Below are 22226 nucleotides of genomic sequence, written 5' to 3'. Positions count from 1 at the left end.
AACTCCACAGGGCATCTCATGTTCTTACTAAGTCCTCTCTTCTTCCCAAAGTCATCTCAAGCTGCCTCTCCCTGCAGTAACCCTTTCCTTCTCCTCAGCCTTCAAGAGTCCGTAAGGCCTTTCCTACTAGCTTCTTTCTCTACATATTTCTGTAAAACCCTTCCAGTTTTACTCACTGTCACTCTCTGCATTCTGCTCTGCTCATTACACTTCACAATGTTGACTCTTAGGCTCCATATTCAGACAGCACTGTTTGCTATTGCCCTCATCCAGTATTACTGTATTGATCATTTGACATCTACATTCCTTATTTTTACAACAAATTAATAATTAAGGACGATTAATATGTTGGGAAAAAAGTGAAAAATAGTCCACCATACAGTATTGATATATTCCATATAGTATTAAAAATGGTAAGATACAAAGTTAACTGTTTCTTCAAAAAAAACAGTATGACAAATGTACAATACAGTTCAGAATTACTACACATGATATGAAAGTACTCAGTATTCTTTTGAATTTGCCTTCACAGAACTACTTGACTACAACCATTTGAGTTATTAATTTCATAACATTTTAAGTGAGGTTGAACAGATTTTATTATTGGTCTACCACTGCTATCTGCAAAGTAGGAAGTCTGAATAAAAAGGATGGATTTATGCAGTACATAAAATTGAGATGAGGTACATGCTCCTAACAATTCTGGAGATCAGAATCTGAATTTAGAATAGTAACTTTAACCTAATTTAATCTAGTCTAAGGTAATTTAGGAGTAGCTAAATCTAATTTAAGAGCAGAAATGGGCTAGAAACAGCCCAACACTACTTATCTCAATCAAGTAGCTACTGTATCTCTTATCTTAGTGATGTTCAAAACTCTAACACATTATTTATCACATCATCACAAACATCTGCATGATGACAAAAAAAAAAAAAAGAGATCAACCTCAAATCTGCTAATGCAAGTTAATAGATCTGTAGAGCTTTGGCTGACACTGCTTATTAGTTTATGGACTGCACAGGTTGTATGGGTACAGTGTGACCAACAAAAATACTTAAAGTTTAAAAAGCAATCAAGAATTAAATGTTTTCACTTATTTATAAAAAGGTGATTAAAGAGATGTAACAGATGTCTTTCAATATTCAAAAGCTTGTTATACTAGTGAAAAGATGAAGGCAACCAACGATGCTTGCCACAACAATTCAGATGATGGATAAAGTTGATCCAACTGTGAGAGACAAATTACTGAAAGGCAATATAGAACACCCCGTATAGGATTTCTTAACAGCGTGTCAGAATAGGAGCTGGATATTACAGATCTTAGAGGCTACCATTATCCTAGGTAGAAAAATCACTTGCATTAGGAAATTGGACACCGCCAGTTAGCAATATTTAAGAAGAAATTAGCCAATTTCTCATAGCCCCTATAATTCTCACAAATACAAGAAGTTGGTTGCTATTATTTCTTTCAAATAACCCACAGAGTAAATGACATTCTGAAACCTGAAAGGATCATGGTAGAAACTATTTCTCATAACACCATTATTTTTCATTACTCCCACCATCTGGAACGAACTGAAAAACTTGCGAAATAAAAGATCTAATTCAATTTCCTATTCCAGTGCATTATCAACAGGTTTCCTCTGAAACTTCAGTTTTTTTCTCCTTTAGGGCCAGGAAAACAATGAAGAGTTTTCTATGGAACTGTCAGAACTGATTTCTGACATGATAGTTCCACACAACCTACAAGAATGATCGTGTTCCTTTAAATGAAAGCTGTAAGTCCCAATGCTAGATGAAAGCTTTTTATTTTTTTTCTTTCTTTTTTATTTTTTCTTTTTTTTTTCTTCTGTGTTTATATAAAGCAGCCAGAGAATTCACATCTCATCCTCCATACTACCAAGTGACAGGGATGCTGCACTAACTACACATGGCTATAAACCTGGGTAAATGTATAGCAAGGAAACACACTCGGAGAACTCTTCACCACCTTTTCTTCTAGGAAAAAGACAGTATACTTCAGAAAGAAGTGCATTTCTTGTTTCAGGTTTCTATCAGTCTATTTTAGGGAAAAGGTTCTATTAGGAAAGAGAAATCCCTTTTCACTTATTGATGGTATTTCATTTTAAAACTACTTGTTCTATATCTACTTCCAGAGACTGCAAGAACACACTTTCAGATTTTGTATAGAAAAATGTTTTTATCTTATATTTCTTCATTTGGACACAGTGACTTCTGTAAGCTTAAAATCCAGTTATCAGCAAGCAACCAAGTAGTTCACACATTGATAATGAATTCGGTTCATACACGTTCCCAAATACTTTTAGACATAGTTTACATAACCGGATCTCAGCACTTTGCATGCTTAGCTATAACACAGATATTAGAGTACATTCTCTTTTCCACTAATAATTTCAGGTAAATTTATTACCTATTACATACATCCCCCAATGTAAATTTTGTTCTTATAAGATGTTTTACCCGCAATACTTCATTGAACTTTAAAACAAAATTTAAGAAATAATACACTTATGACCTACATTCATTTCATGTTCCATCTAAGCATGACTTTGAAAAATCCTAATGCAAATGTTAGTTAAGTCACATTCTTTCCCAATTTTTTAATGAAGCACTGTAACAAGATTAGACTTTAAGCTTTCTCTGAGAACACATTTTTTCCTCTCAATATTGCATTTCAAATTTCCAATGCTGCAGTTCTAATTCTTTGAAGTCTTCTAACTAATTACTTTGTACCGTTTCAAATTGCTTGTAGTTCCAAAGACAGAAAATGAAAGAAAATACCTGGACTTTGAAGTACTATTAAATGCTAAATTTCGGTATTTGTTTTGATGTACTGTTACAGAGAACAGTTTGAGCCTTACATAATCTCAAAAGCCTTCCATTTCATATTATAAGTCAGAAATTGGGTTAGAGTAGCATATTAATGATATACTCCTGGTGTAAATAACATCTCAAGTAGTATCGAACGCTAAGATGAATATTCCTATTGCACACCTATTACCAAACCACACACAGAGACACAGATGCAGTGTGAATAAATGAGAGCATGATCTACAAAGACATACCTGTACTCACACAGGAGAACTTTGTCCTTCCATCACAGAGCCGTAGAGTTCCATTACAGCCTTTTTCATCACTACCATCTTCACAGTCCTTTTCTCCATCACAGCGCCATAGCTCAGGAACACAGTTCCCATCAGGACTGCACTGAAATTCCTTCCCATTGCATCGTCCAGGAGTGGGAGTTTCTTAGAAAAATGGGAATTACACCAAAGAATATGCTTTGTGAGCTTTTTCCATGCAAAGTTTACAGTGAATTAGAATCCTCTTTCTCAATCAAAGCCAAAACCACAGTCCGCAGGAATAACTCAAATCCCAGTGCCCCCTCCTGTCTCATCAATCCAAAAAGCCTTCAGATAAACTCAAAGCACTTTCAAGACAATGGCCTTCTCAGTCTTCTTCTCTTTCCCAGACCAGCTATTTATTACCACTGCATTTAGGAATCATAATGAACTAACAAGAATAACACGTGTTTAAAATACTGATAAACAATCCTGTTTATCCAAAGTAAGTATTATTGTAATAAGTTTTGTAGCATTGCTTGTAATATTATGGTTTATTTTATCAGATGTTGCTTTGCTTTTTGTTTTTAGCATTCCATCTTAGAAAAAGCAATACTAAGCTCCTGGACAAGTGTACACAAACATAGCAGAGCAGGACACCTTAGGACTGACGATGACTGTAAAACACCTATTTCAGACACAGCAGCTCAAATCCCAGCAGGACATAGTATTGTATGAAAAGGCAGGGGAGGAGTTTATGCTCTGATATGAGAGTGAATTAGGAGGCTAATTAATAGTTCCAGATCAATAATTTTGGTAGAGATAAATATTATTACATTTTGTAAAAACAAAAAGTTAAGGACTTTATTGTACTTTGTTAAAACATTCTTATGCTTCAGCATCACAACCCGTCTCTTGCCTCCCTTTCCTAACACCCCACATCAGGGGATGGAGAGCCCTTGTGCCCTAAGGAAAGCCTCCTTAAAAAACCTTCCATCTCTGCTCCACCCATTTGTCCTTCAGAATAGATTCCCAGGGGGTTTCATTAACTAACTCCCTGAAGAGCTGGAATTTGGTTTTCCTAAATTTAAGCTTAAGATGAAGTTCAAAATTTGTATGACTGTCAGCAGCCCAGCGAAACTTAACACCAAAATTTATAGTATGATTACTGCAAGTTAGAGGCTAAGTCTTCACTGCCATCTGAAAAAAACCCACCATGTATATATTGTATGTCAACTATATATATCCCTGTGTCTCCTCTGAACTTCCTGGAACCTAATTCCCTTTCTTATGCTCTGCTTGAACACTCACCCCCTGCTGGATTCATGAGCTATACTTATTCTCTATACCAAGCAATGCTTAAAAGCATTCTCTCTTTTGCCACTGACTGAAGAAAAGTCTCCTGTATCTACAATAAAATATTCTCTATATTTACAAGTCATAAAACATGGGAAGAATAAGATAGCTAACCTTCCTTGGTGCAATTTGTTCTGGTTTCATCACTGTAATCTCCACAGTCATTGTCACCATCACATGCCCAATGGCTTGGGATACATCTGCCATTATAACACCTGAACTGATCAGCAGAACATGAGTGGATGCAGCTTACTTCATCACTTCCATCTCCACAGTCATCATCTGCAAATATTGATTTTTAAAGATAGATAATCTGAATAAATACGCCAAGAGAAACAAGCTATTACCAGGAAGGAAAATAACACAAAGTAAATAAAACAATATTTTTTTCCTTAGCTTCCCACAGGTATACAGTAAAATTATTTCTAATACACAGATTCATCACCTATCCTAAAAAGGAAGGGAAGGAAGGGACCCACCAGGATCACGGAGTTGCACTTTTGATTCTGGGTCAAACAAACCAATGTATCTCAGTTGCTCCGTACACACCTTGCCATCTGGGCCTTTTCCCATCTTCATAGCCCTCCCTTTGGATGCTGTCTAATAGCTTTATGTCCTCATACCACGGCACCCAAACTGCATTCAGTGCTGGAGGTGAGGCCACACATTACAATGCAGAAGGGACAGTCCTTTCCCTCGCCTGGTGGCAGTGCTGGCCCTGAGGGTCCCCAGGGTACAGTCAAATCCTCTTGGCTCCAGAACACACTGCTGGCTGGCTCAGATCCAACTTGCTGTCAGCTAAAACCCTGAAATTGCTTTTCGTATGGCTGCTCTCCAGCCTCTTATCCTCCACACTGTTGTGCATACAGACAGCACTGGCCCCTCCCAGGTGCAGAATCTGGCACTTTCTCATGTTAAATCATGTGGGTGGTGATTGCGTGGTCCTCTGGGCTGTTAGGATCATTCTGTAAGGTCTAAATGTAAAGGAACATATGGTTCCCTAACTCTACTAACAGCACTCATTGCTCTTTCATTTTTAGATAGTCTAAGATCATTACACTTACTCACACTGAGTCAAATTTACCAGTAAGCATTAGAAGGCTGTATATTTTCTTCATTTCTTTCCCTGCTTAAATACAGATGGTCACAAATTAAGCTGTTTTATTTTATCCTTAGTGATACTTTACTTTGTTGCAGTCATTCCAGCAATCTCATTGAAGTTCTGCTACTTTGACTGTGGTACCAAGAGAAGGAAAAAAGTGCTACATAAGCGCTGTAGGGTTTCCTTACACAGAATTTCTGCACACTGTGATAATTTAGGGAATCTGCCCATATACAGCTATGAATCTCTTTCAGCCTCATAAAAATCACAATAATACCATATTCTGAGGTGAGAAAAGAACGAGTCCAATTTTGTTAAGACTGGTAAGACATCCCTCCCACGTCATAATGCTGGGAAAAACACTCATGTGAATAGCTACCAAATACATTCCCTTTATGACAAAAGTAGTAATAACATCATAAGTCTTCCTAGACTTCCCATCTGACAATTGCCATTTAATAAGTGGAAGTTGCCCTCAAACAAGGTAGATATTTTGTTACTGGAACTGATTTGTTTCCTTAAAGCAGAAAATACATAAGCAATGTTGTTTTATTTTTTTTTAAACAGTTGAAGATTACATCACACTCTACTCTACTACTACATCACTCTGTATTCTACTCTATATTTGCAGCCATCACCATATTCATGGCACCATTTCTGACATAATCATTCAGTTTTGCTGCATTCTCCATTAGGCGAGTAACTAACAGCTACTATTTATTTATTCTCTGAGCATTTACAAATCAAACTGGTAATTTCAGCTACAAAAGAAAACAATAACAAAGCAATATCTGCTCTGTTTTTTTCAGATATTGAGCACTCGATACTTGCCTGAATCACAGAGCCATTTGCTGCTAATGCATCTTCCGTTTTTGCAAATAAATTGAGTTAGTGGCTCGCATGTTGGGAATTCTGAAAAAGCATTCAAAACCAAAAACTATTTAATATATAGTCTATATATATACACACACTATACATATATATATGTATATATATGTATATAGTCTTCAGTAATTTCCTTTCACTGTCTTGCCTGCATGATTTAAACAAACCAAATACACTTTATGAAACATCTGTCTAAGAAACTCCAGAATAAAAGAAACAGTAAGAGAATGAAAAGAAATGATATAAAGGCTTTGAACAGTAAATGAAGGCCAATACTTATCCTTTCTCGACGGGGATCAATGAAATGCATTCTTGTGAGTTATATGACATGGCCCTATACTCCCATCATACAAGGCCTGTCTCCACCATTAACTCGATAACCGATACAAGCGTTATCAGCGTTTTCATTTAGGTTAAAAAATAGAAAAAAAAAAAAATGGTTCTCCAAATGCAATGGCTGCCAGTAAAAGACAAGAAATGGAAGACTATAAAAATCAGAAGGTTAAGTACAAAGTGAAAGAACAGCCAAGAGATAAAAGTTACTGCACAATGACGTAGTAAAATACAAAATCAAAATGTCAGTATTTACAGTCACTTCCCATGTGTACTCCCATTAAAAAAAGAAGTAGAAAACTTATCATCCTCAGAGACTCATCCATTATTCTGTTACAACTTTGCTTTCACAATTGCCTAACACACTTCTGCACTGAACAACTTGATTTTTTCCCCCAACTTTTTCTTTTGAAATCAATGAGGAATGCATGTGCATTGATGCCATTAAGATGTCAAACTGTGTTTGCATTATATCATTTGGAAAACACAAGATCCACTTCACAAATCTTAGAATTTCACAGAAAATAATCTGGAAGTTTAACAATCTGAAAAGAGTAATGAGCAGCCTAAAATCTGATCTATATACAGACCATCAAGGGTGTAAGATGCTTCTCAGAAACCACCAGTTACCAAATGCAAACCAAAGACAACAGTAAGGACAATCTACCTGAATTGCTACGTAAAAACAAGTTTTTCCTTCACAGAAGAATTTCAGGCTGGAAATTCTTACAAAAAGCATCATAAGTGCAATGGAAAGTAACATCTGAAATGGTGCATAGACCTGTCAGCTACATCAAAACAGCCATAAAACTACATGAAAACAACAAGCGTATACCTCATTAGGTGCCCCCAGGTTCTAGTCTTGTTACAGTTTCACAACTGAGCTAATATAAAACTAAAACTTGACATAGGTCTCAAGAACCAGAACACCTTTAAAACATGTCACATAACCATAATGTCTCTTCACAAATATTTAGCCAATGAACATCTGACTTAGATACGCTGTCCCTTGATGCTTTTGATGCAAATAATTTTTATGGCTGCTCAGAAAGGATTTTGCCTTTAAAAAAAAGTCATACATGAAACAACAAACCAGCTGCATTAAATAGCAAAGTTGAGAAATCACTAAGAGGATCATATGATTGGAACAATTAGTTTTATTGCATCAACACAAGAAAGGGGTGGCAGGAAAATTTAACGATATTTTGTCAATCACACTTCAAAAGCTTTATGTTGTTAACAAATTAGAAAAAAAATATATATTTTCTCCCTTGAAGGTACACAATATAGTGATAACCAAGTATCTGTTCTGATACAAATAACATAGGCGTTCAAGTGTAATGGTACTTAGATATAGATGAATTGTCCCTCCCTGTCCCTAAGGCCTCCCCAGCACCCTTTATCATTCAGACGACACCTCCTGAAGCTGTTTCACAGCCATCCCTGCACTGACTGCCCAGCAGACAGGCAAAACAACACAAGTGCCTCTTGAGCTCACAGTGAAGTCTCTCCACAGTGTGGACACCAATCTTGTTTCCCTGTGCTATCCAGCAGTCTTGTAAAAGCTCTAATTCTTTCATACTTTCTTCACCCTTTGGTGATTGAGTGCAAATGGTATGGCAGATACCCAGATGGACACAAAACATGATCTTAAGCCTTGTTTCCTTTATGAAAGCAAGAAAACAAAATAAGTGCACTCAGCTCTCAATCCTTCTTAAGAAATGTCATGATTCTTACTAAATGTGGTTGTATTTTAAGAAAAATTGTGTTTAGATACTGGCATCATTTTGTCCAGTACTGCTCACTGCATCTATATACTGACATAAGTACACATAAGTTCTTGAACCAGTATGATCCAAGTTATTTGTAGCTAAGAACTGCTGCACTTAAATATGATTTGTAATGGTAACAAAAAGCAAACTACTGATAAAAAATGCATTTTAAACTCTATTGCAGAATAATTCAGAGTAGCCAAGTAACTTTGATAGTAAGAATGCTTTTCGTTAGCCATCAGATCACAAGAAAAAATGAAAAATCAAATGTTTAACATATTTGTACAGCCACAGCACTCAAGAATAAAGGAACAAGATCCTCAAGTATGGAATAGACGTAAAGTTTTGTTAAACTGGAAAACAGTGGGTGAAATTAATGCTAATTAGATGATCGGGAGAAATATTCCAGATAATCTGACAGAATATACCATACAAAACACATGGAAAGAAATTGCAAATAGAACACTAAGTTCTGTAAATTGATCAGCTGCCCAACAATGCTGGCTAATCACAGTATTAAGTGTCATATCATTACACAGACTGGAGTAATTTCACATATTGGAAGATACAGCGAGTCCAGTGAGAGGGAATAAGTAATGTGAAACAAGCCAAGGGAAAGCAGGTTAATACTCAAGAAAACATACGAAAAAAAGAATATATGTGTATAAATATCTATATCTTAAAAAAACTTGAATGCAGCTATAAAGAATGAGAAGTATGGCCTTAGAAAATAATACCAAACTCAACTAATGCGTATTAACTGGTTGTCAGTCATGATGAACTCAAAATTAAACAGAATTCACTAAATGAGTCCTTCTTCCATAGACTTTCTCACACCTGAAGGCCTTAAGATTTATCTTCATGGAGCACAGACTATCAGCCACTTTCATTTACACGTTTACTCGCTATGTGTGTTTTTTCCTGTTTCCCACTGGAAAGGAATATTCACTCACCACAGGATGTCATTTCATCAGTTTGATCTCCACAGTCATCCTCCCTGTCACACAGCCAAGATGTTGGAATACAGCGTCCATTCCCACAGGAAAACTGGTCAATCTGACATGTTCTTGCTGTCAAGACAAAACACTCCAAAAATGCAAGGGAAATGGACTAAATCTGTTAGATCTTTTGGTTCAAGTCTGTATGTAGAAGTCACAAATCTAGATGGTATCTCCTGGCCTGGCTGCTCATTTCACTTTAAACATCATTCACCTCCTTTGATTTCAGAGGAAATTGAAATCCGCAGGACTCTGTCCTATCTATCTTTGAATCATATACTTGTTAGTGTCAACACACAGTATTAGTCAGTAGAAGAACAGTAATACTTGATAAAATAACAGTGCTAGAACTGAAGTGAATCAGGGTATGAAAACATCTAACGTACAATTGGAATTTTACTTATTAAAAAATAAATAAATCTGTATTTCCTACTATAAGCAATGATGTACCAAGAGTCATATTTACACACACAGGATAAAACCAACAATGCACGCAATATGCCTGGCCTTGCTTTTCCTGAAATCCTTCCATTTGTAAATACATAGCCATAACAATCCATTAAACTACATGACATATGTCTTTCCTCTGATGAAACAAAGATAACCAAAAGAAATTATACCATGCAATTACACACATGATTTTGAAATCTGATAAACAGTACAATATCAATAAAGTCTAACTTATAAAGTTGATCCTATAACTGAATTTATTCAAAATGTGAACCCATAACTAAAACAACAGAAACAGGAAAGTAGATTATGATTACAACCTTGAATATGAAAAGACATCAATATGTATTACAGTCTGCAATAATTGTAATGGTGACATGGAACAGACCTTTCCATATATGAAAAGTTAAATCGAACAGATTGAATCCTGGGAATTTATGGCAAAGCTGTCTACCACTGCATTTCAGTTAAAGAGCCATTGATGTCTGCCATTTTGGACAGCAAACATTCAATGATTGTTTAGCATTGTTTAGCATACTGACAAGAAGTAAACATCGTGGATTTGGAACTCCATGATTTACTGCAGTAGAATCAGTGAACAATCCTCACCTTGACATTTCCTTAAAAATCCATTATACAGAAAATAAAATTACAAATGAAAACAATTTTCAAGGTATCAAGGGGAAACAGAGTAAGAAATTATGCTTTTGTCAGCACAAAATAAAATTTACTCATCAGAGCATGTTAACAAACAATTCTAACTGCCAAAAAAGATTTAGTGGGAACATGTTTGTACCTAAGTAGTACTTTGACAGTCAGCCCATATGGACAGATTAAGTTCTGAATTACTTTGGAAAGCACAATCAAGCACAAAGATGAAGTAAAATATAATTTGTATTCCATCTAAGTGGCATCAACATCTGAATTAATTTAAAAGGACAATAATCAGATTACTAATAGCTGACTGGTTTAGTTCAGTACAGCACAGAATTGCTTATGGGGCTGGAATTCAGTAAAGGTTTTACCTGCACAGGTTTTATTCGATTCATCTTCGTTATTACCACAGTCATTAGCTCCATCACAAAGCCATCTCTTGGGAATGCAGCGATTATTTTGGCACTTAAACTGATTTTCAGGACAACTATGATTGACTAGGGAGAAAAGGCAGAAAAGTTTTTTTTCCTTAGAAAGCAGTGAAAATCAGCTGAAAATAGCATATTAAATTATATTCCCTGGTGATGCAGTTTGTATTGTTATCTTGGATATATCATCATCGTAATGACAAAAAAGCGTTTAGTAATTGAGTCAACAAAAAATACTGAAGTACTTAAACAGTACTCCAATAATTAAAGAGTACACACTAAATGAATTCTTATGGAGGCACTCTTTTCTTAACCACTAAATGATAAAAGTTAGAAAACATTTTAGAAGTACAGACAAAAAGATACCAAAAGGGAAGAGGTAAAACTCTAATTCCAAAATAGTTCAAACACAAGGTTTAACCTGAATATTTGTAATATATTATAGATTAAAGCCCTAAGTTGAAGACTTATCACAGAAAGTCATGATCTCAGAAATTCAACAGGTCTAAAATACAAAGGATCCATTTAAAACATACAAATTTCATTGTTTGTACCATGTATGTGACAGAATGCATGCCTGGGAGCATGGCACTCAAATGAATTTGACAATCTGAATACACATATCCATCACACTGGTTAAAATTATACAAGACTAAATGACATTGGTTTATGTTGAATAAAACATGAAAGACTACGTTTTCTTCAGGTTTTTATCTGGGGTGGATCAGGGCTGTGAATTTTGGAGGATTAGAATATTTTTTTTTAAATTAATACAATAAAAAGTGACATAAGAATTCATGCTGTAAAATGTAACAAAATATGGTAAACACTTGGATCCATGAAGCTCAATGGTTTTTGCTTTCAAGTTCACAATTACAATTACACAATAGGCTTAAAATAATGAAATTAAATCTTTCTAGAACTGCAACAAATGTAGCTGACCTCTGCCCTCTCACGAGTCAAGTTATAAGACAGGTGTCACCAAACATTTGTAATGTAACAGTAGGTGAAAGAACAAATATGGCTCAATCTATTTGAAAAATTTAACTGCACATGCAAAGACTTGAAGTATCTTAAATTCTGGTAAATCTGGACTAACCAAAAAATTATTTACATACATTTTTACATACATTTATTTAAACCTACTCATTTCTGTTCTGGGTAGCCTATGTCTAATTGTAGAATATTTCTCACTTTTACCTAATATCATAGGAAGCATGAAGACTTTGAAAGCATACAAGTTATGTACATATGATTGGCCTGCTCTCCTAGCTGTAACAAGTACGTATGTTCAGCTCTTTATACTAATAACAAGGTCTATTATTAGCAGATCTCACTCGCCTACACAAGAGCAGTAAACTGTGTAGTTTCAAATGCTCAGTTAAAAACAAAAAACCCAAGCTCTTATCCACCTACTTGGTTATCTGTTCTCTTTCTTAAAAAGTTTAACATAAATCTGGAAAGAAATGGTATTTAAAATGAAAGGACATCTTGCAGGCCTTTCCCTGACATTTCAGTAGCTTTTATCTTTGACCTTTCTACCTATTCTGCCCACTGAAAACAACACAGTGAGCATGATACCAGTGGCACACGAACCCTTCATGAGTGTTTTTTGTGTGGAGAGTGAAAGAGCATTGGAAGTAAATATATTAATTAATAACTTGGGCAGAAAAGCTTTTCAAGTCTTATTTATAAAGCAACTTCACTTGCAATATAAATGGAGCTAAAGTCTGGTATAAACAACCTGATAACAATCAAACATGAAGACTCATCTTTAATTTTACTTTAAGATAATGTTTATGTCTCTATTAATAAACAATATGTAACCTTTGCTTTTTTAATGTTTAAAATTTATATACATTCTGCTCATAACTGCAAACCTTTCGGACTAATTCCAGAAAAACCACTGAAGTTTCTATAGTAACTGTTGGAAAGAGATGACTGCTAACATGCTGGACACAAACTGTGTATCATATTCAGATTTGGGATTGCATGATTTCATCTGTAGCTGTAAAAATCCTATGGGTATCAAAAGATTTGATCAATGAATTAGCCTAAATTATACTAACTGAAATAAGAATCAAGTCAACGTTATCAAAAGATTTTCCTTCTCACTGTCTTTATCAGCTGAACTTCTTGTTTTAAAACAAGTACTGCTGACTAATGTTTCAACTCAGATCAACAGAGAAAACACCTTAAAAAGAATTCAGAATTAAACCAGTAATGTCTATTTCAAAAACACACAAGATTTACCCAAGGATGCGTAAACATTTCTATCAATATTCTTCTCATCCCCATTAGTTTCCTACATGACTCAGCAGAAACACATGCATCCAATTTCAGACATGTAACCCAAGTTTCACTTGACAACATTCAAAAAAGAGTAGTGAATTCCAAAAACACACCATCATCACCAGGGCAAAAAATAAAAGGGATTAAAAAAAAAAAAAAAAGCAAAAAAGCAAAAACAAACAAACCCACACAGATTCAAGTTACTTTGTCTCAAAGAGACAAGAGTGAGAGGACCGTGACAGAAGTATTCAGGCACACAGAACAATGCCTCAGAGTAGGAGTATATCAGATCTTCACGTCTGTAAGTGATAAGAAAAGGAATAATGTATTTTCATTTTCGTAGAGGAGATTTGGTTTAGAGAAATGATGTAATCACTGCAACAATCTGAGAAAGGAAAGAGACATTTTCGCCACGTCAGCTCTCAATTTATAGTCAGGTTAGGTAGCTTTCAGGAATGACACAGATACATAGTTTGTATACTTTCTAGCATTTCATTTCAACACCCCTCTACAGGAAAACAAAGAAACAAACAACAAATAATACAGTTGTACTAAAACTGCGTTTTTAAAGGTAGGGGTACATGTTACTAAAATGGAAAGTATTGTATAGGTTTTCTTAAAAGAAAAAAACTCCAGAATCCCTTCAAGTAGGAAGAGAACTCTTGAGACTGCACTGTATAATTTCCTGTTCAAGCAGGGTCCGCTAAAGGTTTCCCAGGACTGTGTGAATATGGGTTTCAAATATATCCACAGATGACCAACCTATTGCTGCGTCCGAGTCAGAAGACCACCAACATTACTCTTTTACTATGCTATGAAACCAGTACACAAGTGTTATTTGTAAATACTAATATTATACACAGGAAAAGAAAATGATTTATATGAATGACTTAGAGATTACGGTTTGCGTTTGGCTCTCCTCACACTTCTATTTAACAAGCACGTATTACTTAGTAATAAAGATACTTACAGCAAATGTCAGCGTGCTCATCACTGCCATCCAAACAGTCATCATCTCCATCACAGCGCCAGCGATCGTGGATACAGCGCTTATTGTTGCACTGAAACTGTTCGGCTTTGCACAGCTGTGGTGGCAGTTCTCCATGTTTAACTACAAAAAAAAAAAACCAAACAAGATGCACATGTAACTTGTCAGCTTGATACATACAGAATACTACCTCTACATGTATTCATATACAAATATATACAGCAAGTGAGGATTTGTTCAAACACAACAGTTATGGGCAAAAAATAAAGAAGCTGCTTAACTTCAGAAAACCTGAGGTTAGAAGGGATCTTTAGTAAGATACTCTTGCCTCAACTGCCAACCTCTACATGATGTCTGGGACAGGGTGTATCCTGGCTCCAATCCTTCCAGTCAGTCAGGTAAATTGCATGCACCTGAGCTCCCCTGGGTTGGTGCTGCCTTCCCACCAGGTGCTCAATCACTGGCTCAAACAGTGACTTGGCATTTCCACTACACCACTTATCAAAACAGTATTTCATGAACTTCACCTATTTGAAACAATTCCACCTAAAGCCCCCAGCAGCACGCAGATTTGAGTTGAGATCATGCATTTGTAATAAATGGGAGAACTCATTAAATAAAAAAGTCTGAGTGGCATTCTGTTATTTTATATTTGTGCTTCGGACGATAGTGTGAGAGTGCCTGTTTAAAATACTGTAATGCCTTGCTGATAGTGAAAAGAATATTCTCACAGACTACCCAAATTCTGGTGCATATTTAAGGACTAGAGAATGATTACTGAAAAGCTGAGTCTTGTATCCAGGCAACAACTTAAACACCTGCATTATGCACTGTCTAAGCTTTGCAAATATGAAATGATAAAAATCTACTGCAGTTGAATAAATTAGGAAACCTCCTTCAGCTTATTGATAAATCCAGACAGATACATTTCTCAACATGAGGTTCAGAATGCCTAATGTGTAAAATACACATTATGCTATGACCCCACCAGGAACATCAAAGTCTTTCATAAGAGTCGGGCACTAAAATGCGCTGGAAAGAAGAAGCAAAAAGCAGGAAACTTGCTTGATTCAGATTTGAGTGCATCTAACTTTTTTTCCTAATGAGACATTTTTCCAGCAACAGTGATGACTCTACTAGCCATGCACTTGGGTCAAGTTCAAGGTAATTGCAAACTGAATGTTCATCACGTCATGAAATAATCATTACGCTTTTCTCAGCTTATACTTGAAGGTCGATGTAAAGTTACACATGTTACACTTGAAGAAATAGACCAATGAGACCCAGGCGAACAATAAGAATTTTTAATGTTACAAATGCTGAGTGCAAATATTTTTAAAAATATAGCTGCATATACTATCCTGTAATATTTCTACTCCCACATTGATTATGAATGCTGAAAATGTTACTGACATTTCAATGAAGATATCCAAGGAAGAGATACAAGTGAAAGACAGCAAAAATTGCTTAATTTATGAATGGCATATTATATATACATTTATATAAATATCTACCTGATGTATTTTCTGAATAGATTCAGCATGAACATTTTCTATGCTAGATTTCAATTTGAGATACTTAGTTCATATAATAATCTGTTACTTAAACTAATTTATATATTTCATCATGAAATTCTGTTATTTCTGATACTCTGTGGAAAAGGGAATTGAAATAATTGAGGTCTCTTATGGTATCAGACATTTCATCTTCAAATACGGTGTGCTTTTAATTGTCTGCCTTTACAAGAAAACAGAATCACAGAATCGTAGGGGCTGGAAGGGACCTCCAGAGATCATTGAGTCCAACCCCCTGCCAAAGCAAGTTCCCTACACCAGGATGCACAGGTAGGTCTTGAATATCTCCAGAGAAGATGTAAATCTTTACTGTGTTCATCAAGCTTTCTGCAATTGGGATCTTAATTGGATGAATATCTCTACCCTATAAAAATCACAGAATTCTTTAAGGAGAAGAGCTTTATATATATATATATATATATATATATATATATATATATATATATATATATATATATATATATATATATATATATATATATATATATATATATATATATATATATATATATATATATATGTATATGTATATATATATGTATATGTATATATATATGTATATGTATGTATATATGTATGTATGTGTGTATATATATATATATATATAATGAGAATTGTTTTTATCCCTTAACAGTACTATGAACCCATATATTCTTTAGACAGCTTACTCATGCAGGTTGTACTGTTCTCCTCCAAAAACTGATTATCAGCACAGGCACAAACTCTGCCTCCAGGAATGGCTAAACAGAGAGTACTGCAGCCTCCATTGTTAACACGACATGCGTTATCACCTGTAAAAGCAACAAAAGACACTTCATAACCAACAGCCATGCTAGAATAAGGAAATGCCTTAATACACTTATTTTCTTCTCTATTAGAGACACATTATTTTCCTAGTTTGGTTTCTAGTAATTGTAATATTAAAACAGGTTGCAACAACCTGAAAGAATAAAAACAATGATACCATTGGTTCATAGAATTCTCTCTTTTCAGAGGATGAACAAGTATTAAAGACTACTTAATAAGTGACAGGTACGCGTGCTGACATTGTCATGCACATAGTAGTTTAAAGAAATTCAGCAGTGTATATAGAAACGATCTGAACCTGCGCACATTAAAACAATGTAGCTACAAATGCAGACTTCAGAGAGAAAGAAAACAGAAAATGTAAGTATAACGACAGCTATGGAAGGCAGCTTTAGGAAAATATTACAGAACTTTTCCTGAACACATCTGCTATTTCTCCACTTTCTGTTCCCCTGTTGCCGTTTCTCCCCAAATGCCATATGCTGTTCACATGAAGATACTGACAGCTGTCAGGTGTTCTAATCACCTAACAGGAGCTGCTGCACACTAGTGATGATACTGTGAAAACACAACTGGGCTTTAAGCCTAAGAACAAGGTACCTGTGAGGCACCTAATAAAACAGTTTTAGCATATTGGCTATTACAGTTAAGCAAAGTACACCTTAAGGCCATATATTTACTAAGCAGCAATGGGATAAATAGGGAAATTTCTATTTTGTTCACAGAAGCAAACGTTTCAGGAATAAAAACACTTAAGGGCCTCTGGTTTTCTAAAGAAACTATGGAAATGGAAACACTATCCTACCAGTACATGTCAAAAGTGATAGCCCAGTAAGGAAGACATCCTTTTTGAGAGGTATTAATATTTAACATGGTCAACTTTAAAAAACACTATTTCGTTTCTATTAATTCCTGATGCTTACTTTCATGCTTTCCATCTGAACTGGCAGACTACAACTACAGCTACGTTTCCACTAAAGAAAGCAAATATTCAATACTCATTGGAAACGCTATATACTATAAATGGCTTTCAAAATTTCCTCTGTAAAAGTAAATATGGAAATCAAAGTGCATGTGTTTCGTAAACACTGTCCATATCTGATATCTTATTTCTCTACCGAAATGAGCAATATGAAGAATCCACTTTTCAACTACTATCAAAGGCTACTGATTTGCATCCTAGATAACATTACCATGTACTCTTAGCAGGCTAAACCATATGGTGCTGGTGAAGACAATTGAGAAGAGAGAAGACAAAAATAAGCTATGATGTCTCCTTGAGAAAAGGTGTAAGATCCAATGCATACTAGAATATGATCTATTTTATACTTTCAGAGTCTCTTTCACACACAATGAAAAAGCCAATAAATAAATTAAAAAGAAAAAAAAAGTTACAAACACTATTTTGTCTCAATGCTTTCAGTAACTACAAGACTGAAATATCAAGAAGTACCTTTGCCACTCCACAACCAACATATTCCTTTTCCTATTATTGTTCAACTAGTATTTTCAAGGTATTGCAAGGATAGGAGGGAAATCATTTTATTAATACCTTGCTGTTTACGTGGGTCATATATCTGAAGCCCAAATAAAGGTGGCCTCTCACTTCTTAACAGTGTCACATTCCTTGTGATCAGATCCAGCTGGAAAATAGATCCATTCATATAATCTGTCCAGTAAATGTGATTTCCATGATGTGACAATCCAAAAGGATGATTCAGATCTTTTCCACTGTAGATTACCTGCAATTAATTAGCCACAGGTGAGCATTGGATGGGTTAAAATAACTAACGCACTACAGAGAACATAAAGGAGGATAAAGGAAAGCTGAGTACTGTGCCCAAACATACAAACTTAATGCAATAGAATTAAGTAGCATAAAGCTGATCTCTCTGAAACAACATAAAAAATTAATTTCAGAACTTCATAGATATTTAAGACTGTTCTCTCAAATAAAGTGCATGGTTTCCTGCATTCCCATAATTATTATGTTCAGCAAACATCTATCTTCTTCCCTAGCAACAAAGTGTAGCAGTTAATAACTTTTAGCATACGTCCAGTATATCAAATATTTGCTTCTTATAAAATGTTGCTGAGGTTGTCTTCTGCAGTAAACACACATCTCAATCCCATATTTTGGAATGATTTTTACCTCAACGGGGTTTTTGATTCAATATTCCTGCTTCTAACAAGAGCAAAGAACAGTATGAGTCGCATATTTTTGTTCAAGTGCAAATGACCGATTTCTGAAAAATTTCTCATTTAATTGGGGTTGTGTTAACTAAAAAAAGGAGAGCAACAGGAAAAGAAAAAAAAAAACCATAAGCACACACCACAGTTTGTTCCCAAAATACTAAAAACATTTTTCCCCATATGAAGCCTATGAAAACAGGGGTTTCTTATTCAGCAGTCATGGTGGGAGGCAAAGCCATAAGCTCTCACTAGTAATCCATATGTAATCCATGGCAGCTGCATTTACTACACCTGTTCTATCCAGGAACTTTACAACATGTCCAGCATTGCAAGTAGACAAGGATCTTTAATTAAAAAATGTCTTTCTCCCAGTGTGTTCAACCTCCTCCTGCCTCCCTTACAGGACCATGATGGATTTGGAGCAAAAGCATTAAATCTAAATCCCTACCCAGCTATTGTGACAAACTGCAACACTGTTGCATCGGCATAGACTTAACAGCAGATCACCCAATATAAAGGATTCTTGAAGAAGTGTGTAATTGTACAGAGATGAGTCCCAGGGAGAACCATATCTGCAGTTACTACTTCTATTTCTAGAGAATTGCATATTGGCCATATGAAGGTCATCATACAGAGGAAATCATGAGTAGAAAAGAAATGAAAAGTCACAGATTTATTAAGAAGTCGACATGGATGTAAATGGACTGAATGTCTATTCATGCTACAGTGAAAAATTCAGTTGTCAAAGCGCTAATGTTATGAAACAGATGCTAAACCTTTCACAAATGATTCAATTCCAGACCGTTTCAATAGTTTTCCATATGCTTCTTCTACTCTTGTTCTACAAAACAACAGAACTTCTATAAAGATTTGTATCTAAGTATTTCAACCATCATGAAGCACTAAAACAATCTCATCATCACTGGACTGCATTTATTGTTTCCTCTGCACAGAACCACAAATGTTCCAATGGGGTGCTGAGATATGAAAGTAGATTACCCAGTGAAGTTAAATGAAAGCCTCACTTTGGCAGAGCCAAAAGAAAGCAGTGTTTTGTTTTACTTGACTGAAAAGCTCCTCGCAGCTCGGTGGATCAACCAAAATGCAATTCATTGTCACATGCAAAAAATAGATTAATAAAGAATAACTTTTGTGTCACTTTCTAAAGCAAAGATGAAAATTTTAAGCTGTGTTACTCTCCTCCAGGAGGCTGCCAACATTGCTTGTTTCAGCAGTGATGACACGGGACACGCCGCAGGGTTATGCAGACTAAAAAGCTTAAAAAGCATTTTTTAACATAACACAATAAAATCCAGAGAAAGAGCATGCCTGTGGCAAAGCAGCAGTATTTTTCTTTTACCTTTCTTTCAGTTCCATTCAAAAATATCCTTTCAATGTGATCATAATAGGCATCACACCAGTATAACACATTGGCATGATAGTCCAGAGTTAAACCATTCGGCCATAGCATCTTTGATGTTACAAAAATCTGCCGGCTGTAGCCATCCATCCATGCCTTCTCAATTCTTCCCACACTGTCATCTATTTCATCTTCTTCCCAGTCTGTCCAATACATCCAGCTATTAAATTATAAAAATGAACATTCAAATGCCATTTTAATCACACGAATAATACTGCAGACTTTTAACAGAAGTTTGCAACAGCATACCCACAAGTCAGAGCAATATTGTCTTTTCCATGTATTTGTCTTTCCATTGCTGTTCCTAAGTCAATAGCAATAGAGACTTTCCATGTGTCCTCTGAATGCTGACGACCCAAAGTTTTTTTTCCTCATATTGTATGAACTATTTGAATGCTAAACAGACTTACATGAGAAGTGAAATAATTATTTCAAAGCCTAATTATTCACACCAGAACTGTGGAGCTCTCAACCAGCATTTTATTGACTTTGCTATAAAGTTCAAACCGCAACTGCTATTTTCCAGCAAAACCTTATTTGTCTGTTTTTAATTGTGCCTGATAGTTTCAAGAAGGTACAGTACACAAATTAATTACAGTCTAGCTTAATAGCTACAGAATAACTGAACCTCCCATTTCACATGAAAGAAGTCAAATTGCCCAATTATGAGCTGTCTCTCCCAAAAACACTGAGAAGGATAGATGACTATAAAAGTATCTTGAAAAATATATGCTAAGAAATTATCATAGTTTTATTGCTTAAGTAACAGTAGTGTGGATAACCGACCCCCCCCACCAAAATAAAAAAGTACCTATGTTACTCTAGAAAAAAAACAAGCAAGCATCACAGTAAGTCAACTACAAGTATAAGCTCAGATTGTTTCTTTGAGATACTGTCTACTCTACTGGACACTACAGAACATACCTTGTGTTTATTTGTTTGAGATTTTTCTTCTGTTACTTTTCTAATTGAACAAAGTCGTGTAATTTTAATTCTCAAAATCATCATATTTCCAAAGGAAGGGAATACAGAAGTAAAAACAAAAAACAAAAAAAACCCAAAAACGAAGTCTTCCTATCAAATCCATTCCAAATAAAATACAATCATGTAAACATCATCAAACCAACTGATCAGGGATTATATTCAAACCACTTCTAAGTCTAATATGATCAGCATGCTTTTTATATAAGAATTTGGTGAAAACAAATAGGTATGTGGATATGGTGTGACAACTAACATATACACCACAAGTTTATGTAAATACATGGTTTTTATTCATTTACTCTTTGTTCCAAGCCACTGTACAGAAGGTTTACGTTGTTTGTTTTTTTTTCTCCAGTTCTTTCAATGTCTTTGCAAATATATGCTAAGAACATCAACCAACTTTTGCTCTATGAGAATTAAAAACACTGCTGCACATTTAACTCAATGTTCATTTTAATCACAGAACAATAAAACCTGTGTACACCCTAACGCTCAATTAAAGACACAGGTCAGTATGCGATTTATTTTATTAGAAGGCAAAAATATGTTTTGCAGATATTTACATGACTGCTGAAGAGCAATTAATGAGCTTTTCTCCATTAACTTTTTGCCTGTACTTGTTGTTATCATGTCATAAGCTAAAACATGCTTACAGTAACAGACATTTACATTAATGTGCTTTAATTGCATCTCAAAATGCTTCTGCATTGGTTAACTCAAGACTAATATTTTCTAAACATAATTAAAATGCCATAATAAAAGCCATCCCTCAGGAAAAGCTTCCATAAGAAGCATAATCATGAAGGGCAAGTTATTTTATTAGAGAAGTGTTTTATATAATAGTCCTTTTCACACAATACATCTTCATAAACTGTTTCCTGTGCCATGCATTTACTCAGCTGGAAAA

At 35.2% G+C, this 22226-nt stretch overlaps 1 protein-coding gene across 1 annotated transcript in view; it reads right to left on the bottom strand.

Moving 5' to 3' along the window:
- Positions 1-22226, bottom strand: part of LRP1B (LDL receptor related protein 1B) — a 563267-nt gene that overhangs the window by 163483 nt on the left and 377558 nt on the right. Inside the window, exons 13-21 of the mRNA XM_072342527.1 lie at positions 20276-20495; positions 18275-18464; positions 16584-16706; positions 14324-14464; positions 11005-11130; positions 9485-9601; positions 6373-6453; positions 4554-4721; positions 3087-3269 (exon numbers count right to left, since the gene is read on the bottom strand). Of these exons, the coding sequence (XP_072198628.1) occupies positions 3087-3269; positions 4554-4721; positions 6373-6453; positions 9485-9601; positions 11005-11130; positions 14324-14464; positions 16584-16706; positions 18275-18464; positions 20276-20495 (1349 nt within the window). The remainder of the gene's footprint in view (positions 1-3086; positions 3270-4553; positions 4722-6372; positions 6454-9484; positions 9602-11004; positions 11131-14323; positions 14465-16583; positions 16707-18274; positions 18465-20275; positions 20496-22226) is intronic.

The sequence above is a fragment of the Excalfactoria chinensis genome, chromosome 7 (assembly GCF_039878825.1).
Source record: "Excalfactoria chinensis isolate bCotChi1 chromosome 7, bCotChi1.hap2, whole genome shotgun sequence".
NCBI lineage: Eukaryota > Metazoa > Chordata > Aves > Galliformes > Phasianidae > Excalfactoria > Excalfactoria chinensis.
Note: the sequence above shows the minus strand (reverse complement) of the source record. Positions and strands in the feature narration are given on the sequence as shown.